The sequence below is a fragment of the Parasteatoda tepidariorum genome, chromosome 10 (assembly GCF_982258835.1).
Source record: "Parasteatoda tepidariorum strain Cologne lab strain chromosome 10, Ptep-v5.0, whole genome shotgun sequence".
Taxonomy (NCBI): Eukaryota; Metazoa; Arthropoda; class Arachnida; order Araneae; family Theridiidae; genus Parasteatoda; species Parasteatoda tepidariorum.
Window position 1 is genome coordinate 87,873,861 of NC_141764.1, and position 20,326 is coordinate 87,894,186.

Genomic DNA, 20,326 nt, shown 5'->3' on the forward strand with positions numbered 1-20,326 from the left:
CATCTCTGGATTAAAATATAAATACAGTTACAGAAATATTTTTATATAGGCATAAAGTTAAATGTGGAGCTACAAGCTACTTTTATTAATTTAAATCAGGGAAACTATTTAAAAAGAAATGAAGATTGAGAATAAATTAGTTGCATAAATTTGTTAATTTTTTCTGATTTGGAAGAAATTTCTATCTGTTGCATCTTATAGACATCTTATAGTCAAACGATGCATGCTACCAAAATAATGTAATATTTTTTGTAGTATCAAATAACCCGTATTTATGAGACAAGAGAAACAATGAAAAATGAAAAAATGAAAAAATACGACAACCGAAACTGACGTCTTTAGAGGGTACCAGCTATGAAAGTCATAAATGTAAAACCTTTTCTATCGATGGATCACGACAAATGTCAAAATTGCTCTCTCAGTACCCCAAAGGGTTTGCCAAAGTCCAGGAAAAGAAAATACAATACAAATTATAAAATACATTAAGCAAATTCAAAAGTATTTCTTCTTTATTTATGAGAGCCTGCCAACAAGATAACTTCAATCCTTAATGTTTTTGCTACTTGACTGGGAATGTGATACACTAACATTGATTATTATGTAATTTGATAGTAGTATACGAATTAACTTGCCATCACTGGGGTTTGAACCTGGATTGCATTTACTTAAAGCAAGAATCAATAAAAACAAAATATGTATAGCATTTCCCATCTTTTAAAATGTAAAATATTTACACTAATACTTCTTAAAATATTTTTGTAAAATTTTTACAACTATGGTATGTTGTAAAAATTTTAAAACTATAATATTTTGTATATTGTTGAAAGCCGTTTTAAACTTAATCAAGGAAACTTTTCTAAAACAAATATTTTCAGTCAATGTTTTATAAATTTTAAATTACATTTTTAAAACTTTATAAGTGAAAAAGCGATGTGAAATTGCTTAAATATTCTTAAATGATGAATTTAAATTTTAGGACTTCTACGCTTAGCTTATCTTTAAAACATGTCTTTTGAATATATCTTTAGAATTTGTGTAATGATTTATTTTAAGCCAGCGAAAATATTCTGTGAAAAGTGTTTTCTCAATACTAAAATAATGAGGTAAAATGTTTTCTCTTGATATTTCAGTAACCGTATCTTCAAAGATGATAGACGTGAAACTTTCAAACGAAAGAAAACAGAAGTATAAGCGCTCATTTTAAAGTTTAACCTGTCAAAAACATGGTGATAATATTTAAAAAGAGTTGCATTTATTGTTTATAAATAGTGTTGTGAGTGTTTATGACTGTCATTTAAAAACATTACGATAATATAAACCATTTTGCCTGCATATTTTGTTAGAGACATTAAAGTTTATGAAGAATCGTTAAATAAAATATTAACAATTGTAGGAATAATGTGAATATATTTAATTTCAGACATCCTACTATTTGGTTTATTCACGACAAAGAGCTTTCCAAATCTTTTTAGAAGAGGCATTTTCACCTCGAATTCTCCCCTTTTATTGTTAAAAGATATATACTTAACAAATTAAAGAAATTTACATTAGTCAATATCCAAGTAGACAGAAATATTTAAACAGATAGAAATATTAATTTATAAATTTGTATATTTAATGTTAAGTCTGTCTATAAGTGTACTTTCTCCAAAAAAAGCCGTCCTAAACACTGTGAAAATTGGGCTTATTTTTATATTGCTCCCTTTGCGAAACACAATTTTAAATATTTTATTAGTGCAAAACAAAAATAACGCTAATTTATAACTTGCTTATCAGCGTTATGTTTGTGATAATGATCTTAATTTAAAAGCAAGTAATTAAATCTAAAAATATTGTTGTTGTTGACGTATGCCTGTTTAGGCAGAGGGGGTGCGATTGTACTTGTTTTCCAGTGGCGCCATCTATGGCCAAGTTAAAAATATTGTAAGTCGAGTGATTGAAAGAAGAATTACAGAGGGAGGAAGTAAGGGGAAGAAAAGGAATGAACAAAAGGATGAAGGACGGTTTAAATTTTCTAAATGTTTAAAAAGTAGAGTTTAAGAGTGACCTGATGCCTGCCTGAAGAGACAAAAAACTTTGTTAATCAAATTCCCAATAGACGGACTTCTAGACGATTAAAGATTTACTTCATTCCGGTAAATAAAAGTAAAATATAAATATTTGAACAATTTGTTTATTAATTTTTAGTTCATTTGGTAATGGTTTACGGAAGCTTTGATATTTCAAAATTATAGTTCTTGTTTTTCCTTCTGTAACGGCAGGTAGTGAACTTTCGTTCTTCACCTTGGAAGATGCCGAAAGTGTTGCTCATTTAACGTTATCCAGTGGGCACCTGTGAACTTAGGACACGGAGGCGAGCAACATTACCCGCGCCACACTGCCACAAATACCCGTTTATAGGGGGGTCGCATTCACACATCACACACAATAGATGACAACACATGGAGAGAAACATCCATGCCCAGAGCGGGATTCGACAGATTTAAAGCGCATCAGTCACCCCATCTTTTAAAATATTGAAGTTCTGTGACGTAACATGTCTGTACACTAAGAAAAAGTATAGTCAAATCTACCAGAATATGTTAAAATCTATAGTGTTTCTGGCACTATGGAAGCATTAAAGGGTTTGGTAATTTTTACCAAAGCGCTTTGTCAGCAATAATTTTGGAAAAATTAAGAAGTAATATGTTTCTATAATATGTGAAAATATTTTGTAAATTTGGTAATTTTATCATGATACATTAGAGCGTGGCATAAAAATCAGCTAAATTTACTTTTCAGGTTTTCTATTTTTTATTAAACATTTGATAATAAGAATTATAATTTCGAAAACTGAAATTTCCGGTAAAAAGGTTATAATGAGAACAAGCAAATTTCCAAATGAATGGTTTAAAAACCGTATATTTTGGTTCTTATTATCAGAATCACTGTTCTTTTTTGTTTTCAGAACATTATTTACCATACAGTACGGTAATTTCACTAAAATTGTTTTCTTCGTGCAAAAATATATTTTATAGATTAGCATTTGAAGGTTTTCCAAAAAATATGGGTGCTGTGAGCTATAAATATGGAGAATGATTCCCCAAACATATTACAGTTACAGAAAATTGTTATAAAGAAACATAGAGTCCAAATATTCTTGTAGACTATTACTGGACACTAGATGGGAATATTCCCAAAGAAAATAGGATAGAAAGTCTTTCAAACTGACATTTTGATTTGAATTATTACGTGTAAGTAACTTGAACATAATTAATATTTATAAAATCTTACTAAATATTTAGTTTCAGATCAAAAAAATCTTGCCCAAATCAAACAAATTCTTTATAGATTTAAAATTCAAAGCAATATGTTTTGTAATTAAAAGCTATTCATACAACTTAAGAGACTGAAAAGTTAAAGTTTCTCGATCAGTATGATAAAAAATATTTACTGCATTGTTTTCAAAGCATTTATGAACCAATAAATTGTTTATTACAGTGCAGAGAGTATATAATATGGTAAAATATAATGCATACAAGGTGTCCCTTTAACTCTGAAACCTCCCTCTATACGACTTCAGATATAGCTGTAAAAGAGATGTGTAGGCATAGCAAAGACATTAAAAGAAACTTCAGTTTCGAAGAACCTTTATTTTCTTTAAATTTAACCGTCGAAAACTGTGGTACGTTGTGATAATTAGTAATTATTTTTCTTTCTAAGATCGAATGAATTCATAATCGCACAAAATCGCGCAAATTTGCGTTTCAAATGTTTCTTCCCTAAGCATTAATTAAGCTCTACAGCTTAACACGAAACTTTTTCTTCCTATATCCCACCGTTTTCGAGATAGGAACACTAACTCATCAATTTTACACCACGTGGAGCTGTTTCAAGTTTTATCACATAGCTTATGTTCTGCTCTTTCACGTATGTTTGTCACGTCACGTTGTTATGTTCTGCTCTTTCACGTTAAAGTTGAAACCTTTTGAAAATCATGAGGGGGGAAAAATGACTTGAATAAAGCACAATTAAATGTCTGGAAGTGGACAGAGTGCTCTTCAGAAAGGAATATAAATATACTTTATTTACGTTTTTTTGTTTTATACAACGCATGCTTTTTTTAACGTATATTGACTCTATCCTCAACTGAATTAAAAGGGTGACCTCAGGCTTAAATGGGTATCCTGCATACTGTAGTGCAATGGAAAAAGCAACGTTAGGGCTTCACTATGGATTTCACTATAAAAAAAAAGGTTTGACAACTATTTAATTCTTTCCCTTGTCGATACTAATACACTATCTACCAATATGTATTTGAACACCTATGCAAATGACTATATCTGCTGTCCTGAGATACGTCACTCCCTCCTCCGGTATACATCGTGCAGGGAACAACATCGACATTAGTCCCATGCAAGATGCCTACTGCACTATTTTGGATGACTATGTGCTTCCTAAGTTGTGGCAGTTTTACGGGGTGGACCCCTGTTACTTCCAGGACGACAATGCCAGTTGTCATGTCGCGAGGGTCACCAAGTCTTGGTATGGTGCCAATGGGGTTAATTGAATGAACTAACCTGCCCAGAGCCCAGACCTGAACCCTATCGAGAACCTCTGGGACGAGTTGGATCGCCGAATTAAGGGGTGTACTACCGTCCAAAATCGGTGAATTGAACTTACATGTCTTCTCCATGCCGAGTGGAAGAAAATACCACTAGCCGTCAAACAAGGACTTGTGGAAAGTATGCCCCGGGGGTTTCGCGCCGTAATTGCCTCTCGTGGAGGATCTACGAACTATTGATTATGAATAAAGTTTGTTTTTCCTTTCAATCACAAGTGTCCGAATACTTATTAGTAAATAGAGTAGCACTATAAACTGATAACTCTGAAACTAATAGCACTGAAAACTGGTTGCACTAAAAACTGAGCACTGAAAACTGATTGGAAACTGATAAAAAATTGATTTTTGAAAAAGTTAGTTTTTGCGATAAGTATCTTATCATACAGAAAAGACAAAAAAAATATCTCATTTTCAAATTTTTCGTCGCTTGCGTTTATTTTTACATTGCATGGTAGTATATTAGTATTTAAATACTTCCCGTATACTTAAATACCTTACAGTCTACATTTTACGGAGATAGCATAGTATTTATTATACTTCATGTGAATATTATTACGAATTAAGAAGAATGATTTTAACTGATGCAAATGGATTGAGAAGTCAAGAATAATACTCCAAACATGCGTATTTCATTTCGTGTATTATTATTATGATTTTTAGATATTGTTCATTAAATATGTGGAAGAAAACAAAAAACTACAGTCAAAGCTCCAAACGCAAAAAAATTGTAAGTTGATGACAACGTTGCTTAGTTATTAATTTGGATGCCTGTCAAATTATAGTTTGGGCTGAAGATAAATTAATGCCTCGACTCAAAATTGCTCTATTTTAGTTTTGCAAGAGATGCATAATTTAGTAAATGACGCAAAACTTTAAAAGATAATTCGAAAACCATGGAGGAGAAAAAAAAAAGAAACCGCGTTTACACCAAGCCCCATCAGTTAGAAACGAAATTAACGATGCAGTTTAACTCTAACACTCGAGTGCGAAAAGATACTTATCCCCATCAAAAACTCCACGCGTCATTACATACTATGGATTACCTGAAGACTACCACGTGTTGTAAAGAGAACCATTTTAATTAGCGCCAACTGCGCCAAAATGAATTCCACGGAAGAAAAAGTTGAAATTGAATTAGAGTAAAGAGTGTGTTGGCTGGCTAATGAATAAATTAGTGGCGTATGTAAAATGGCTGTTCGTAAAGTTTTTAAGATGGAGCCTTTTTAAGTAAATGCTACTTGAAATCATCTACTTGCTTTAATATTTTCACAATGGGGCCTTAGTAGTTGCACTTTAAAGAATTTACAAATGCTTGGTGTACTTATGCCCTTTCAAAAGAAATATGAGTTAAGTATTAATCCTAATTAAAAACAAAGCGATTTTGAATTAGGTAATTTTATGTGTTTTTCAGAAAAATACTTATGCATTTAATTTACTTAAATGAATATTTACACATTATCAGGGTTATTTGTATATATTTGTGTCAGTGATAATGTTACAATTCTTATAATATTGGCCTTTGTTCTAAATATCAATTGAGATATTTTAATTATTTTTATCTAGTCAATAATTAGGTGGTTGCTACATCTAAAACCTATACTATATCTAAACATATAGCGAATAAAATTAAGTATGTTGAAAAATATGCCGGTTGTACGTAAAATAACATGAATTGCTTGGAGCCAATTAAAAAGAAATGTAGAATATGGGTACTTTCACAGATGATTATGTGGTTTCAATTATAAAAATAAGTATAGAGAAAATAACAGGGGCCGGGAGAAGTTTCTTTTCTTCCAAATATTTGTTAATTGAAAGACCAGACCAATGATCACTAGATCATTAGGAAAGGATCCCTTCATATTTCTTAACAAGAGAATTTAAATATTTTTATTGATGAACACACGTCCAAATGAGTGTCTTGTTCAGGCTTGAATGAAACAAAATCAAGTAAATTAATCAAATTAAAATGGAACAAATATACGCAAGGGTACTTGCGTTCAGTCAAAATTCCAAACACACCTAAAGTAGGAGCATGAATGGAATCCGGACCATAAACACACTTCAGAATATATTTCCAGCATTCTGGGAAGCCTCATGTCGAAGACACAATTTTTAGAAAACTCTCTTGATTTCTAATCATGGGAACGACATAGGCACTTACTGGTCTCTGAGAAATACCATCTCCTTTTTCTGTTAAAAGTTTTTGCCATCTTACTACCAAAATGATGAGAATTTCACGAAGCCCATTGAAAAGAGCCGTGGTGGCTCAGGGGATAGAACTTTAGCCTCCCAATGAGGTGAACTGGGTTTGATTCCCAGGGATGACTGGTCAATACGAAATCTGAACCCGGTTTTCACCGACCAAAGTGCTGACGTAAAATATCCTCAGTGATAGAAGGATCAAAGGTTTGAGTCTCCACTCCGTCAGGGTAACCGTTGGAGATTTTTTTCTCCCTGTAGCGCAAATGAGGTTTAGTTCCATCAAAAAGTCTTCCACAAAAGCAAATTTCTCCCAATACTTGGTGCCGAAGCTCTCTTATCTCCTGAATTGGGTTCATAGTACATGGGTTATGGAGTTGAACATTGGTAGTCGTAAACTTAAAATTGGGTCAGGTGTTCAACGGCAGTTATATAATTAAATAAAATAAAATATTCATTGAGAAATTTACATTTTCCTTAATCTTCCTTAACAGCTCCCTATGGATCTGTATTCGGGAGTTCCTATCAGCACTCTGATTGCTTGACAAAGCTTGAATGGCAGAAACGGAATCTGAAAATATTATTGCTTTCTGAAGAAGAGCAAGTTGTGAGAAAACTGTTGAAGGAATATACAGATAGCTCTCATCGAAATGAGCTACCAACTTTCCAATCAGTAACCAAGTAAAAGTAAAGATCAATAACCAACATGCATGTAAAAAAACCACTAAAAACAGTAGAACAATCGAAAAATTTCAAAACGAACTATCAGTGCAGATGTGGAGCCACTCTTCAGGAGGAAGACGAGCATTTTTTGTTGCCAAGGCAATGGAGGATATTTGGATCAATGACTAGCGTTCTCACATTTAGTATCAATTTTAAAATGAGTCAAGTATCTTACGCTCCAATGAATCCACAAAATATAGACGTTAATGTGGTGGAAGATTCAAATATACATAAAATTTACTAGAACATCACTAAAGAATCCACGAAAGATAGACGTTAATGGGGTGGTAGATTCAAATAAACATAAAATTTACTAGAACATCACTAATGATTCCTCAAAAGATAGACGTTAATGTGGTGGTAGATTAAAATATACATAAAATTTACTAGAACATCACCAATGAACCCACGAAAGATAAACGTTAATGTGGTGGTAGATTCAAATATACGTAAAACTTACTAGAACATCACCAATGAACCCACAAAAGATAAACGTTAATGTGGTGGTAGATTCAAATATACATAAAATTTACTAGAACATCACCAATGAATCTACAAAAGATGGACGTTAATGTGGCGATAGATTCAAATAGACATAAAATTTACCAGAACATCAAGAAGGCGGTCATATTAAGTCACATTCGTAAAATGAATATTGTTTCTGGGACGTATTTCAGTCATAATCAATTCTAACGATAACTCAGATACTGGGTAACAAATTGTTTCTTGCATTTCTACAAACACTTGATCTTGGCTAAATCGAGTGAGGGGATTTCAAATCAGAAATTAGTTTAGATTCGAAAGCTGCAGATTTTTTAAATGACATTTTTAATCTATTTTTTTTTTGAAATGTGTAAGCTTAAAAACGTTATATATAACAGAGGGAGACGTAAATGTTGAGACAAACTTCCTTGGGAGATAGAGATCATCAGGATTAAAATAACATAGGAACTGATATTCAGAAATGTCATTGTACCTGCTAGGAATGCTTCCCTATTACGACCCTTTCAGTAGCACACGAAGCAACTGTTCATAATAGTATATGCCCTAACTCCCTTATATGTTTGTCGTAATATTTATGAGATCCCCTGTAGTATATTACTTATTTTATGCTCGTATGATACGCCAGGAATGTACAAAAAGTTTAATAAAAAAAATTGATGAAGAGAGAATCCGATTACAGATTTGAAATCAGTATCCAGTGTAAAACACAAAATAATTTATTTCAATCTTACAATTGTAAGCATTAATTCTTCATTCACAAGCTCTAAAGAAAAGGACTTTCCTCCAACTTACAGTCCCTAACGCTACTATTTTACTGCTCGTCTTACAAGGAAAGTGTATCTGTAAATTATGTATTTTATTTTATATTTAATAACCGTTGTTGAACAGCCGATCCAAATTTTATGGATTTACGACTACTAATGTTCAACTCCGTAGCCTTGTAATTTTGTACCCAATTCAGAAGACAAGGGAACTCCTGGATTGGGAGAAATTTGCCTTCGTGGAGGACTTTTTGATGGAGCTAACCCGCATTTGCGTAACACAGAGAGGAAGACCATGAGAACATCCCACGGTTAGTCTGATGGCAAGGGGACTCTAACCCATGATTCGTCTACCACTGAGGATTTTTCACTTCAGCACTGGGGTCATTGAAAGCAACGGATGAAGAATTCGTATCGACTGAGCTTCGAACGCTGATCGCCTCATTGAAAGGCGAGCGCTCTATCCCTTGAGCCATCGCGGCTATGTATTGAAAAGAAATTAAATTAAAGAGCATGGTTGAAAACCTTTGATAGTGTAAAGATTTGTTGCTACTGTGCTCCTGGTGAAAAATACAGCCCTGTTAAGTTTTAGTTCGTTTACTTATAAGATAATATAGCTTTTTAGCTCTCGTGGTTTTTTGGCACAGCTGCTAAGCTATCCACTTTCTGACTGATTTACGCTGTATGAATTTTCGGATCAAATTTAATTGTGTATCTGCAAGTGAACTCATTCGTGGGTGTTGAACCTGATTGACTGCTCAATTGTCGCGTAGGCAAATGTCCCGATTAAGATATTAATTATGTTCGATGCTCATGCATGACGTCGCTTTCAGGTACCCTATTGTATTAATTCTTTTATTGGATACTGCTACTTATTTTCACTTTGATTTACACTTTTTCGAAAAACTTTATCTCACAAATGCATAATCAAATGGAATCTGCGCTGGTTAAAGTTCTCTCATCATTTAAACTAAACTTTTGTTTAAACAAAAGACGAATTTCTGTTCTTAAAAAGATCACTTTTTTGGTCCATTATAAAAATTATAATTAAATAATTTTGAATAAATATTTTGTAGCTCTCAATCAAAAGTACAGCTTCAAATTTTAGTAACAAATTATCTTTGTGAGTTTAAAAATCTTTTTTCATGAATATCGCACCAATGATTAATTTTAATGAAAACGCAGAAATAATATTTTTGAAAGAAATGAGAATCTAAAACAGATTGATAGAAATGCTTGATGCTGTACAATTTCAAATATGTTAAAGTATATAAAAGAAAAAAACATGACTGCGAATTAATGTTAGTAATGAACTAAAATCTATTCTGGTTAGCTTTCATTTATTAAAAAAATGAGATCAATGTTGAAATTGAAATACACAAATCTATTGAAAATCTGAAGACATATAATTAATGTGTTTTCAGATTTAGATTTCTTAATTTAAGATTTTATGAGTAAATACCAGAGAAAGTTGCTGATTTTTTACTTCTTTAATAAAAAAAATTAATACATATTTATAATTTACTTTCTAATCGATAATGAAAAGCTCGCAACTATCATCAAGTTTGATTGAAATTAATTGCTTCTTTGCATTTTTTGAAAAATGTTGTAAAAAGGTTTTGACAGATATAAATAAATTGACTTAGTAAATACGGATGTTAATGTCATATCTTAATAAAATACCTTCCAAATACGTAGTAGGTGCAAAAAATAACATTTAAAGAATTGATAACGAATATTGCTTTCTTTTTAATGTGAAATTTATTTTTCTAAAAATAAATTCCTTACTCGCCGCCAAATATTTATTAAAAGTAATAAATTTTATTAAAATGCTCATTGTATGATTAAAAAAAAACTGTGTCTTTAGTATCTTTTCCTTGGTGAAATTAATTTTAAGCAAAAGCGAAGATTATTAAAATCTCCATAAATTTTTCAAGCATCAGTTATCTTAAGAAAATTAATTTTTAATAATCCACGCAATAACTGAGACTTTTTTCTTGACAATGAAATGTTTTATTTTCCTATAAATTTGTCTCCATAATTTGGTAAAGGTTTTAAAATTTTAATATTTTTGTTAACATGTTTGTTTTATTACAATGGTATATATTTATTGGGCTGCTCGATAAAGTAATTTAGTCTTTTTTTATGAAAATGAAAGGCGATTTTCTTATTTTATTTTATAACAGTCGTTGAACAGCCAACCAAATTTTGGGCTTATGACTACTAATGTTCAACTTAGTAGCCTTGTAATTTTGAACCCAAGACAGAAGACAAGGGAACTCCTGGATCAAGTATTGGGAGAAATTCGCTTCAAGGAGGACTTTTCGATGAACTTAACTCGCACCTGCGTTACATGGAGAGGAAAATCACGAAAGCATCTCACTGTTTGCCCGACAGCAAGGGGACTCTAACTCATGATCCGTCGAACACTGAGGATATTTTACGTCAGCACTATGATTGGTGCAAACCGGGTATCATTGCCGGACACGGTTCATCTCATTGGGAAGCGAATGCCCTATCCCCTGAGCCACCACTGCTTAACGATATTCTTATTTTATATCCGTCATTGAACAGCTGATTCAATATTTGGGTTTACGACTACTGATGTTCAACTTCGTAGCCTTGTAATTTTGAACCAATCTAGAAGACAAGGAAACTCCTGGTTCAGTACCTACAAAGGTATAGATCTGTTATGGGAACATGGAGGACCTTACGACACGACAGATTTAGCATGCATCAGTCACCATTTACCATACGGAGAGTCTTCGGCTGGCGGGGATCGAACCCACAAACTCTTGGGCATGAGTCCAGTGCCCTATCAACCAGACTATACCGCCCCTAACGATATTCTTATTGTGAATAAATATTTTATTAGATCATATATCGATGATTCTGATTCAATACCTTTTGCCATCTTTCTGGCAGTAGCATGATTCTACGCACTAAAATTCTTGTTCTTTTCTGTCAAAAAAACAAATGAATGTGATTTTAGAGCACCGTATAATGAAGTGAAGTCACCGCCAAAACACTTTTCTAGAGACCCGAAAATGGTTGAAGACAACCCATTTTTTGTCCCCAGTGATGATACGCTTCAATACTGGATAATTTTCTTGACGTTTAAAGAAGCAAATATAAGTAAAATGCATCAACGCGACGGCAATAATTTCTTTTTGCAAGAGCACGAGGAACCTATATGTTCAGCTTTGGAATAAAACCTTTATGCTTTTCAAATGATCATGAATGATCGAATTAAATAATTTGAATCTCTCAGAGATCTCACGAGATGATATTAATTGGTTTGTATCAATGGTTTATATCAATATCCTTTATTGTGTCTGCATCAGCTCAAACTGGTGTGGTGTGTCTTCATGGATCTTCATCGAAATTTTACTGAATCAAAATTTTGCAAATCAGTTTAGTCACTGGCGTACTGACAATATATCTTCGCATGCACATCGGATAGTTTTTTTTTTGTTGCTTGAACTGTATTTTCCCCTTTTTTCATAGTAAAAATTTAAAATATGTTTTAAATTCTGGTTTTTCTCTTTCCTTATTTAAAAAGGACCTTATTTGATCCTTTCCTAATTTGATGAAGCAAAAACTACTAAATAGAATCAATCGAACTTTTTCATAAGCATGTTTTGCTATATAAGCTACCAAAATATATAATGATTTTGCTGTTAAAGTGTGAAGTTGGTTGCAACAAAGTATAATTAAGTTCTACCGTGAGGAAAAAAATTACTTTTCGAACAACCTAATAATGCATTTTATTGCCTCTTTATTGATAAAAAGTAGTTTATTTTTATCTTAAATTGAAAAGGCAAAATTTTTTAAAATATCTAGAAATTGTTTTAGGTATCAGCTGCTTTTGAAAAAATAATTATTACATTTTTATCAATTTTCGGGGAAAAAATAGAGATTTTTTCTCTTTTTTTCTTTCTTTTTATTTTTAATTTCTTGACAATGAATAAGTGAGAATAAAAGTTTATTTGTATATGAAAAGTATTTGTGTTACGTTAGATAATATTATAAAGATATTACGTTATCTTTAGCTTGTATAATTTTTTTTAACCTTAATATCTTTTTTATTATGATTTTTTAAAGATAAATAATATCTATTTATTGTACTTTAATATGTTTTGCTCGCTTGAAATATTTTATTTTAAACTTTAAATAAAAAAAAGGATTTTGGAAGTCTTCAGAAAGTTAGTTAGGTATCAGCTATTTTTAGAAGGATAAATTTTTAATTTTGATTCTCGAAGTAATAACTAAACAAAATTTTTTTAACTATGAAAAGTTATTTTCAATTTGTTCTTCAATCTTAACTTTCAACTTTATATTTCTTTAACTTTCAATAAAAATTGAATAAGGTCAACAACAAAAAGAAAAGAATAAACATAATTTTTTTAAATTATTCAACAAGTTGTTGCACATTTGTATAATAAACAAATTAAATTGATATCTGCGAATAGTTTTTAAAAGTAAAATATTTACATTTCTTAAAAGGTTTTTAGTAATATTTTATGAAACTGCTTCTTTCCGTTTTCTTGAATATTTAAATCGGATACAATTTTCATGGTTTTTATTACTTATTAAAAGACTTTTACAGTATTTTAATTTTTTACACATATAAAAATATTATATAGCCTAATGGTAAAAACATATTTCACTAATATAGAGGCGCATAGTAGAAATCTGCAACGTAAGCCTTTCTATCTAAAAAAAATTAATTTCAAAGCTACAGATTTAGTCAATTTAATGCAAATAGGCACTTTGTGGAAATTAATTCTAAAAACCCAAACTTTGCAGACAAATATTTATTTTATTTAAAATTTTCGCAACTGTGACAAATTTAAAAGGTTTTAGAAAGAAAGAAAAATATTTAAGAAGAGACGACTTTAAAGAGATGACTTTTTTCAGCTATGGAAAAAACATTAAAAGACGGTTGTAATATTTTTGTTTATTACACTTGTAAAAATGACACTCAGATATAGCAAATTGGCTACAAGATTATACAACTTATAGAACCACACATAATAGAAATTCATAACGCTAGCATTACTATCTCGAATACGGTACGTGATAGCTGAAAAAAAAAATGAATTACAAAGCTATCGATTTAATCAATTTAATGCAAATACGCACTTCGTGGATGTTAAAGCCCAAAAACAAAATTTCGCAAACGGCAGTTTTTCTTTATAATCCAAAACTGCGACGTGTCGAAACAGTTTCTAGTACGAAAGAAAAAATTATTTAACACAAGATGACTTTATCTTTAATGTTGGTACCTCTCTGAAGATTTGAAAGTCGAAAATACAGGTACATTGTAGCAAATATTTTTATTTTTAAGATTGTTTAGAATTGCGCCAGAGTAGAAAATTGCGAAAAATTAATTGCGCGTTTCAAGCGTTCTGTTCTTAGCTTAAACCCCCACAAGATTGCTTTTAGAACAAAATAAAAGATGCTTTACAATCTTTTAATATCTTTTCCTCCCATATCTCATACATTTTTTAAGATAACCAACTCTAACTCCTCCGGTTTTACTTAGGTGTCTCTGTATGCTGTACAAAATCACTTTACTATTCCTATATACTATTCCACTTTACTATTTCTTACTATTTCCACTTACTATTCCTATTTTCATAACCGTAGTTGTAGACAGTTCGACGTGAACTTTAATTGGCATCATGTATATCGTCTAAATACGTCGTCAAAAATTTTAAGAGTAACTTTGTTTTAGACTTTTAGTTCAATTCTTATTTTTTGATCATTCCACTTTACCGTTCCTTACTATTTCCACTTACTATTCCTATTTTCATAAACGTAGTTACAGACAGTTTGACGTGAACTTTAATTGGCATCATGTATATCGTCTAAATACGTCTTCAAAAAATTTAAGAGTAACTTTTTTTTTTGACTTTTAGGTTAATTCTTAATTCTTGAGCATTCCACTTTACTATTCCTTACTATTTCCACTTACTATTCCTACTTTCAAAACCGTAGTTGCGGACAGCTCGACGTGAACTTTAATTGGCATCATGTATATCATCTAAATACGTCGTCAAAAATTTTAAGAATAACTTTGTTTTAGATTTTTAGTTTAATTCTTATTTTTTGAGCATAAGGTCAATTTGTTTTAGAAAATGCAGTGAATTCTAAGGTTATTCATAATTTGTTTCTAAGTGTATGAACTGTTTTCAAAATTATATTCTTATGTATGGAAATAAGCAATATTTAATAACGATGAAAGTTTTTTTCCTTCAAACTATCGAAGTGAATAATTTTACAATTAAACTTAGTTCAAATAACTATTTCTAGAACTGATTCATAACAAATACAATTTTTCTTTAAAAATTTAAATTGGACTAATTTGCCTTCTAATAATAGTTTTCTCTGACTTAAAGTTTAAAATTTCCTTTACATTTTACAAAAGAGAAATATAAATATTTATCTCAAAAGCAAAGTTTGTAAGCAAGTTTCGAATTTCAAAATGCCATCATTATAAAATATAGTGATGTTATAAGAGAATGACAAAAAGTCGCAAATACTTAACATAATTATGTTCTTGGAAATATAGAATTATTATATAGCAAGTACTTTAAATAATGTTTTAAGAAAAGGAAACAGATAATTTTAATAGTTTAGTTTTTATGTTTGGGGCAGATTCATTTATTATTCGGTTTAATAGGGAATGAAATAAAGGAAGTACTGTAATTTTATTTCCTTTTTAACTGACTTATGTTTTTCTTAAACTTTTAGTTTTTTGATATTTTATTAAATATTCTAAAATTTAATATCTTAGCTAATAGTATTCAAAACTATTCTAAAAGCATCATTTTTTAGCTCCAATTTGTTTATAAAGAATCAATTTTAAGCAATTCTCATTTTAAAGTAAGGTTTCAAACATAGATAATGCAGTTTATTGTTTTTATTTTAGATCTTATTACGTATATTTAATATATGGTACAGATAAGATAAAATAGTTTTAGCACATTCATTAAAAATACGAATAAAAAATAGTTAGCAAAAGGGATTTTTCAACTTTTAGTCCGTGGATTACGCAGATATTCCACATCTGTAAAGACTAGATATTCTACAAACTAGATAACAAAAGTCGAGTGCCGTGTTATAGAACATTATAGACTTGTGAAAATAAACTTTGGACAAAATATTATTGAAATTCTGTTTTAAGATAAAATCTGTAGATATCTGCAAATATTCAATATCTATAAAGACTTGATATTCCATAAATTAGATATCAAAAACCAAGTGCCATGTAAGAGTATATAAGTATATAAGATAATAAATAAAACTGTGAAAATAAATTTTGGACAAAAAATTTTTGAAATTCTGTTTTAAGATTAAATTCTGCTTTGAAGAAAAAAATAAAAAATAAATTAATAAAGGAAAAAAGAATAATAACAAAATAGGAAAAAAATCTCGCCAAAATGGTAATTTTTAAAAATTGTTTAGTATTTTTATTAAAAACCTTTTTTGCAGTTCATTCAATTGTTCTATGCAAGGTAATTTATAACATAGAACTGGAATTAAAGTAGAGCAAGCCCGCTATTATATTTTCCCAATCTCTCTACATCTCCAACATTAGAGTCCCCTCTGTCACGTGCTCCCTCTATTTCGGTGATTTCGGTTTAAAAAGAAGGGCGTTTTGTGACATATGGAGTGAGGTGTCTTCTATGATCGATATGTGTTTTGTACTTAAGAAGGTAATGGAAGGAAGTTATAAAGCTTCAGGACCATTAAGATTAACGGAACAATAAAATATTGAATGATATTTGCGACAAGAATTCACACGATCAAAATTTTTATTTTTGAATTACAACTTCCTTAATATACACAAACAATAAAAACCGTTTGCGTTTTTAAAAAAAGAAAAAAAATATTTTTGACTAGTTTTTCAAACGGTAAAAATGTATAATTTGTCAAAAATCTTATTACTATTTGATTTTTGGTTTTAGAAACATCTGAAGTAATAGTTTTCAGAAACATCTGAAGTGATAGCTTTCAAAACATCTGAAGTAATAGTTTTCAGAAACATCAGAAGTAATAGTTTTCAGAAACATCTGAAGGAATAGGTTTCAAAAACTTCTAGAACAATAGTTTTCAGAAACATCTGAAGAAGAAAAATTTTAATCTAACAGAGATTTTACAAATAGTACTACATACGTGCAAAATCATGGATATCTCTTCAGGCATTTGGAGGTCATGAAAACATTTATAAGAAATGATTTTGTCCTGTCCAGGACTAGGAAAATAAATTAAAAAAATAGTAAAAAAGAGATGTATCTTAAAAATATCATCTTAAAAATACATTAAAAAAATTCGCTTCACAGTTTTACACTTTCCGAATTTATTTGAACTTTACACCTGTGTTGTACCTTGAGCACCTGTGTTAACCATCTGTAATATCACTGATAGTATTCTAAATTTTTTTTCATGTATTGGTCGCCACAATTGGCCAGCCAACACGCGAAGCGGTCAATTAAAAAAGAGCAGGCGGTTTTAATTAGAAATATCTGATTTTTTCTTCAAAAAACTTATGATTAATTGTTAAAAACATCACTCCATTTATCGAAAATTTTTGTAAACAAATATATTTTATTTACTTAATTAATTCCTAGCAATTTACTAAAAAAAAAAATATTCTTATAAAAACATATTTTTAAAGTGAAAATACAAATAAGAAATACAAAGTAAATAAATTAAGAAGGGAAGAAATAATAATATCACTAAAACTTCGCCTAAAACAATCTAAAAGGAAGCAAAAATTCTGTGTTGTTTATGAGTTATTTATTTACATATATGTGTCACTCAGTTATTTCATTATCTTATGAAAACACTATAGTTACTAATCATATTGTTAGGTTTAAGTGATAATTTAAGTAGTGTTAAAAATTAGTTATATAAACAGTGGCGTACGCAAGGGAGGAGTTTAGGGGTTTAAACACCCCCCTTGAGCTCAGACAAAATGGCAAAAATAAAAATTTTAGTAGAAATTATGCGAGCTATTATTTTTTAAGACTATACATTTTTATCTGCCTTATTCCTACTTTTTTTTTCTCACGGTATTTCTCAGAATACTGAAAAACCATTTACTATAATAGGGTTGAACTTTTGAAACCAAAATCACGTGATATTGTTACGGACTGGTTCCTTTCTGTCGTACCAGTACAGTTTTCGAGACTGGCTGTCATTCGCGAGGTCTTTGCGCAATGATTCTGAAATCCTAGACGTTCTGTCGTCTTTGAGATAATTCGAGAATTTTGGAGATGCGGTGAAAAATTATATAAAAGGGGGATAGGAGTACAGTGGAGTTAGTTAGTCAGACTAAGAGTTATCTCTGCCGCTTGTCTTTCGGAGCTTGTCACTAAATCTGTTTTGATTTATCTCAACAAAAAGTTCATTCAATCGCCGAACCCGTCATCGCCACTATTTCGACTTGTGAAGAAATCAGTAACAATACCATTGGAGATACTGTGCTCGTTGAAGTTATTCATTCCAGCTCGTAACTTTGAGATCGTAGTATAGCGGATATTTCTACCAATCCATATATATATATATATATATATATATTACGATACCCAAGTTATTACTCAAGGAGGAAGTAGAGCAGGTAATGGCGCATTGGGATGAGTTTAATTGTTGTTCAAATGTAATTCCAAAAAGTGATAAACTAACGTATAAAATGAATAAGGTCCTCCTTTAACTAAATTTTCTGTGCAATCAAATGCATCACAGTAAAGCCACCATACATTAAGACTTTTTACTATAAAATATTTGCGTCAATTTTCTTCCAATGAAATAACAAGGCGAAAAGGAAGGTAGAAAAATCATATCTCGATTCGCTCTCCAGTCACGCGAGTTCATTCTGAGGACAAGAATTATTTTGATGAGTGCGTTCTAACTTTCTTCTACTTCCGTGGTTTGCAAATCTAAAAATTAAATTATTGCTTTCAGCTATAGTGTTTTTTTTTATTTACCTTAGCGAAGTACTTCTATAAATAAAATTAAATCTTTGTTTGAATGCTATAGGTTGTTATTTCGAATACAGAACCCGGATTCATGGTGTGCATAAGCAGAAAATTGCTAATTAAATTTGTCAATCGTGAAAGTCAATGTGCCAATTCAGCAAGAAGTGGATAAGCAAGCAAGTTAGTAAGTAAAAAGATATCGCCCTTAAAAATGAAAGGCGTTGATCATGTTTACGTTGTTATTGATTTTGAAGCTGCTATAAATGCTTACTCTCCTCTCTTACAAAATATTTTGTATAAAAAAATCATACAATCAAGCAGAAAAAAACTTCCCAAGATGTCTGATATTTATTTATTTTAGGATTAACACCATAAATGACAATAAAACTGTTATTAGAAACAATTTTTTTGGCAGTAAATACTTAGGCTAAAAGCTTACGAAAGAGAGAAAAAAAAAGCATGACGAAAATTCCATCGAACAGAGAATTTTTTTCCTATGAGAAGAAATGTTATCGCTGGAACCTCTTTTTAAAAGGTCCATAAAAATTGTTAAAACTTTGGTAAAGTATTTTTCTTTTTTTTCCGTCAATGGAATTTTTTATAGGTCTCTTGATAAGATTTTTTTTAATGGCTGGAAATGATAAGACGCATTAAATGTCTCGCTCTAGATATCGGGTGGCAAAAAATAATAATATTAGAAGGGTTTTCAGTAATTTTTTCTTAATTTAATTTTTTTCCCTCCAAATCCATAAGATAATATTAAATTTATATACTCAGTACAAGAATAATGAAAAGAAATAGTAAACTGAAAGAAATTGTAAAAGAATACAAAAATATATATTCAAGATTTTAGAATTACATATTGCGTTATAAAATGCAAGAAAGTGACTTTAAATCTGATTTAATTTAAAAAAAAAAGTTATTCTTGAATTTCGATATCAATTTTGAAATATTTAAGGGATATCTATTTCGCTTTTAATGTTATTTTCTATATGTTTTGGAGTCTTACTACCTTACATACACGCATTAGATGATTAAATATTTCTTACTTAGAATTAAATTAAGCAATTTTAAGTACATTTATGTATACGAAAATGGGATAATATATAAGCACCATCTATAATTGATATTAGAAAGATTAACAACAGTTTTAAAAAGTAATTGAAGTAATAATTGTAATTAGTAATTCAATGCCTCCTCTACATACTTTTTGGCAATTGTAGCTGATTTTTACAGGGTGCAAGATTCCAAAAGTACAAGCGAGCAGCACTAGCTCCTCAAATGCAAGTTACCTCCCTTTGGGAGGTAACTTGAAATTGAGGAGTTATATTGTATTACTATTATTCTTTGCATAGTTTGTCTACTGTAAGAACCCCCCCCCCCCCTCCACCAGGTATGAGACCGTCTGCTGCCATGGAAACAACCATAGCGCCTTTCAGGGAAGGTAGCTTCGCTTCAATCCTCGCTTCATTAACACAATAGATCTTTCTCTCTCCGACTCGAGCCAAAACCTGTGATAAACAATGATCCCACACCCCTACTTGAAA

At 30.7% G+C, this 20,326-nt stretch overlaps 1 protein-coding gene across 1 annotated transcript in view; it reads left to right on the plus strand.

The window, feature by feature from the left end:
• The first annotated feature begins 4,312 nt into the window (after positions 1 to 4,312).
• Positions 4,313 to 20,326, plus strand: part of LOC147803074 (E3 SUMO-protein ligase ZBED1-like) — an 85,003-nt gene continuing 68,989 nt past the window's right edge. The window contains exon 1 of the mRNA XM_087152879.1: positions 4,313 to 4,540. Coding sequence (XP_087009005.1) covers positions 4,313 to 4,540 — 228 coding nt within the window. The remainder of the gene's footprint in view (positions 4,541 to 20,326) is intronic.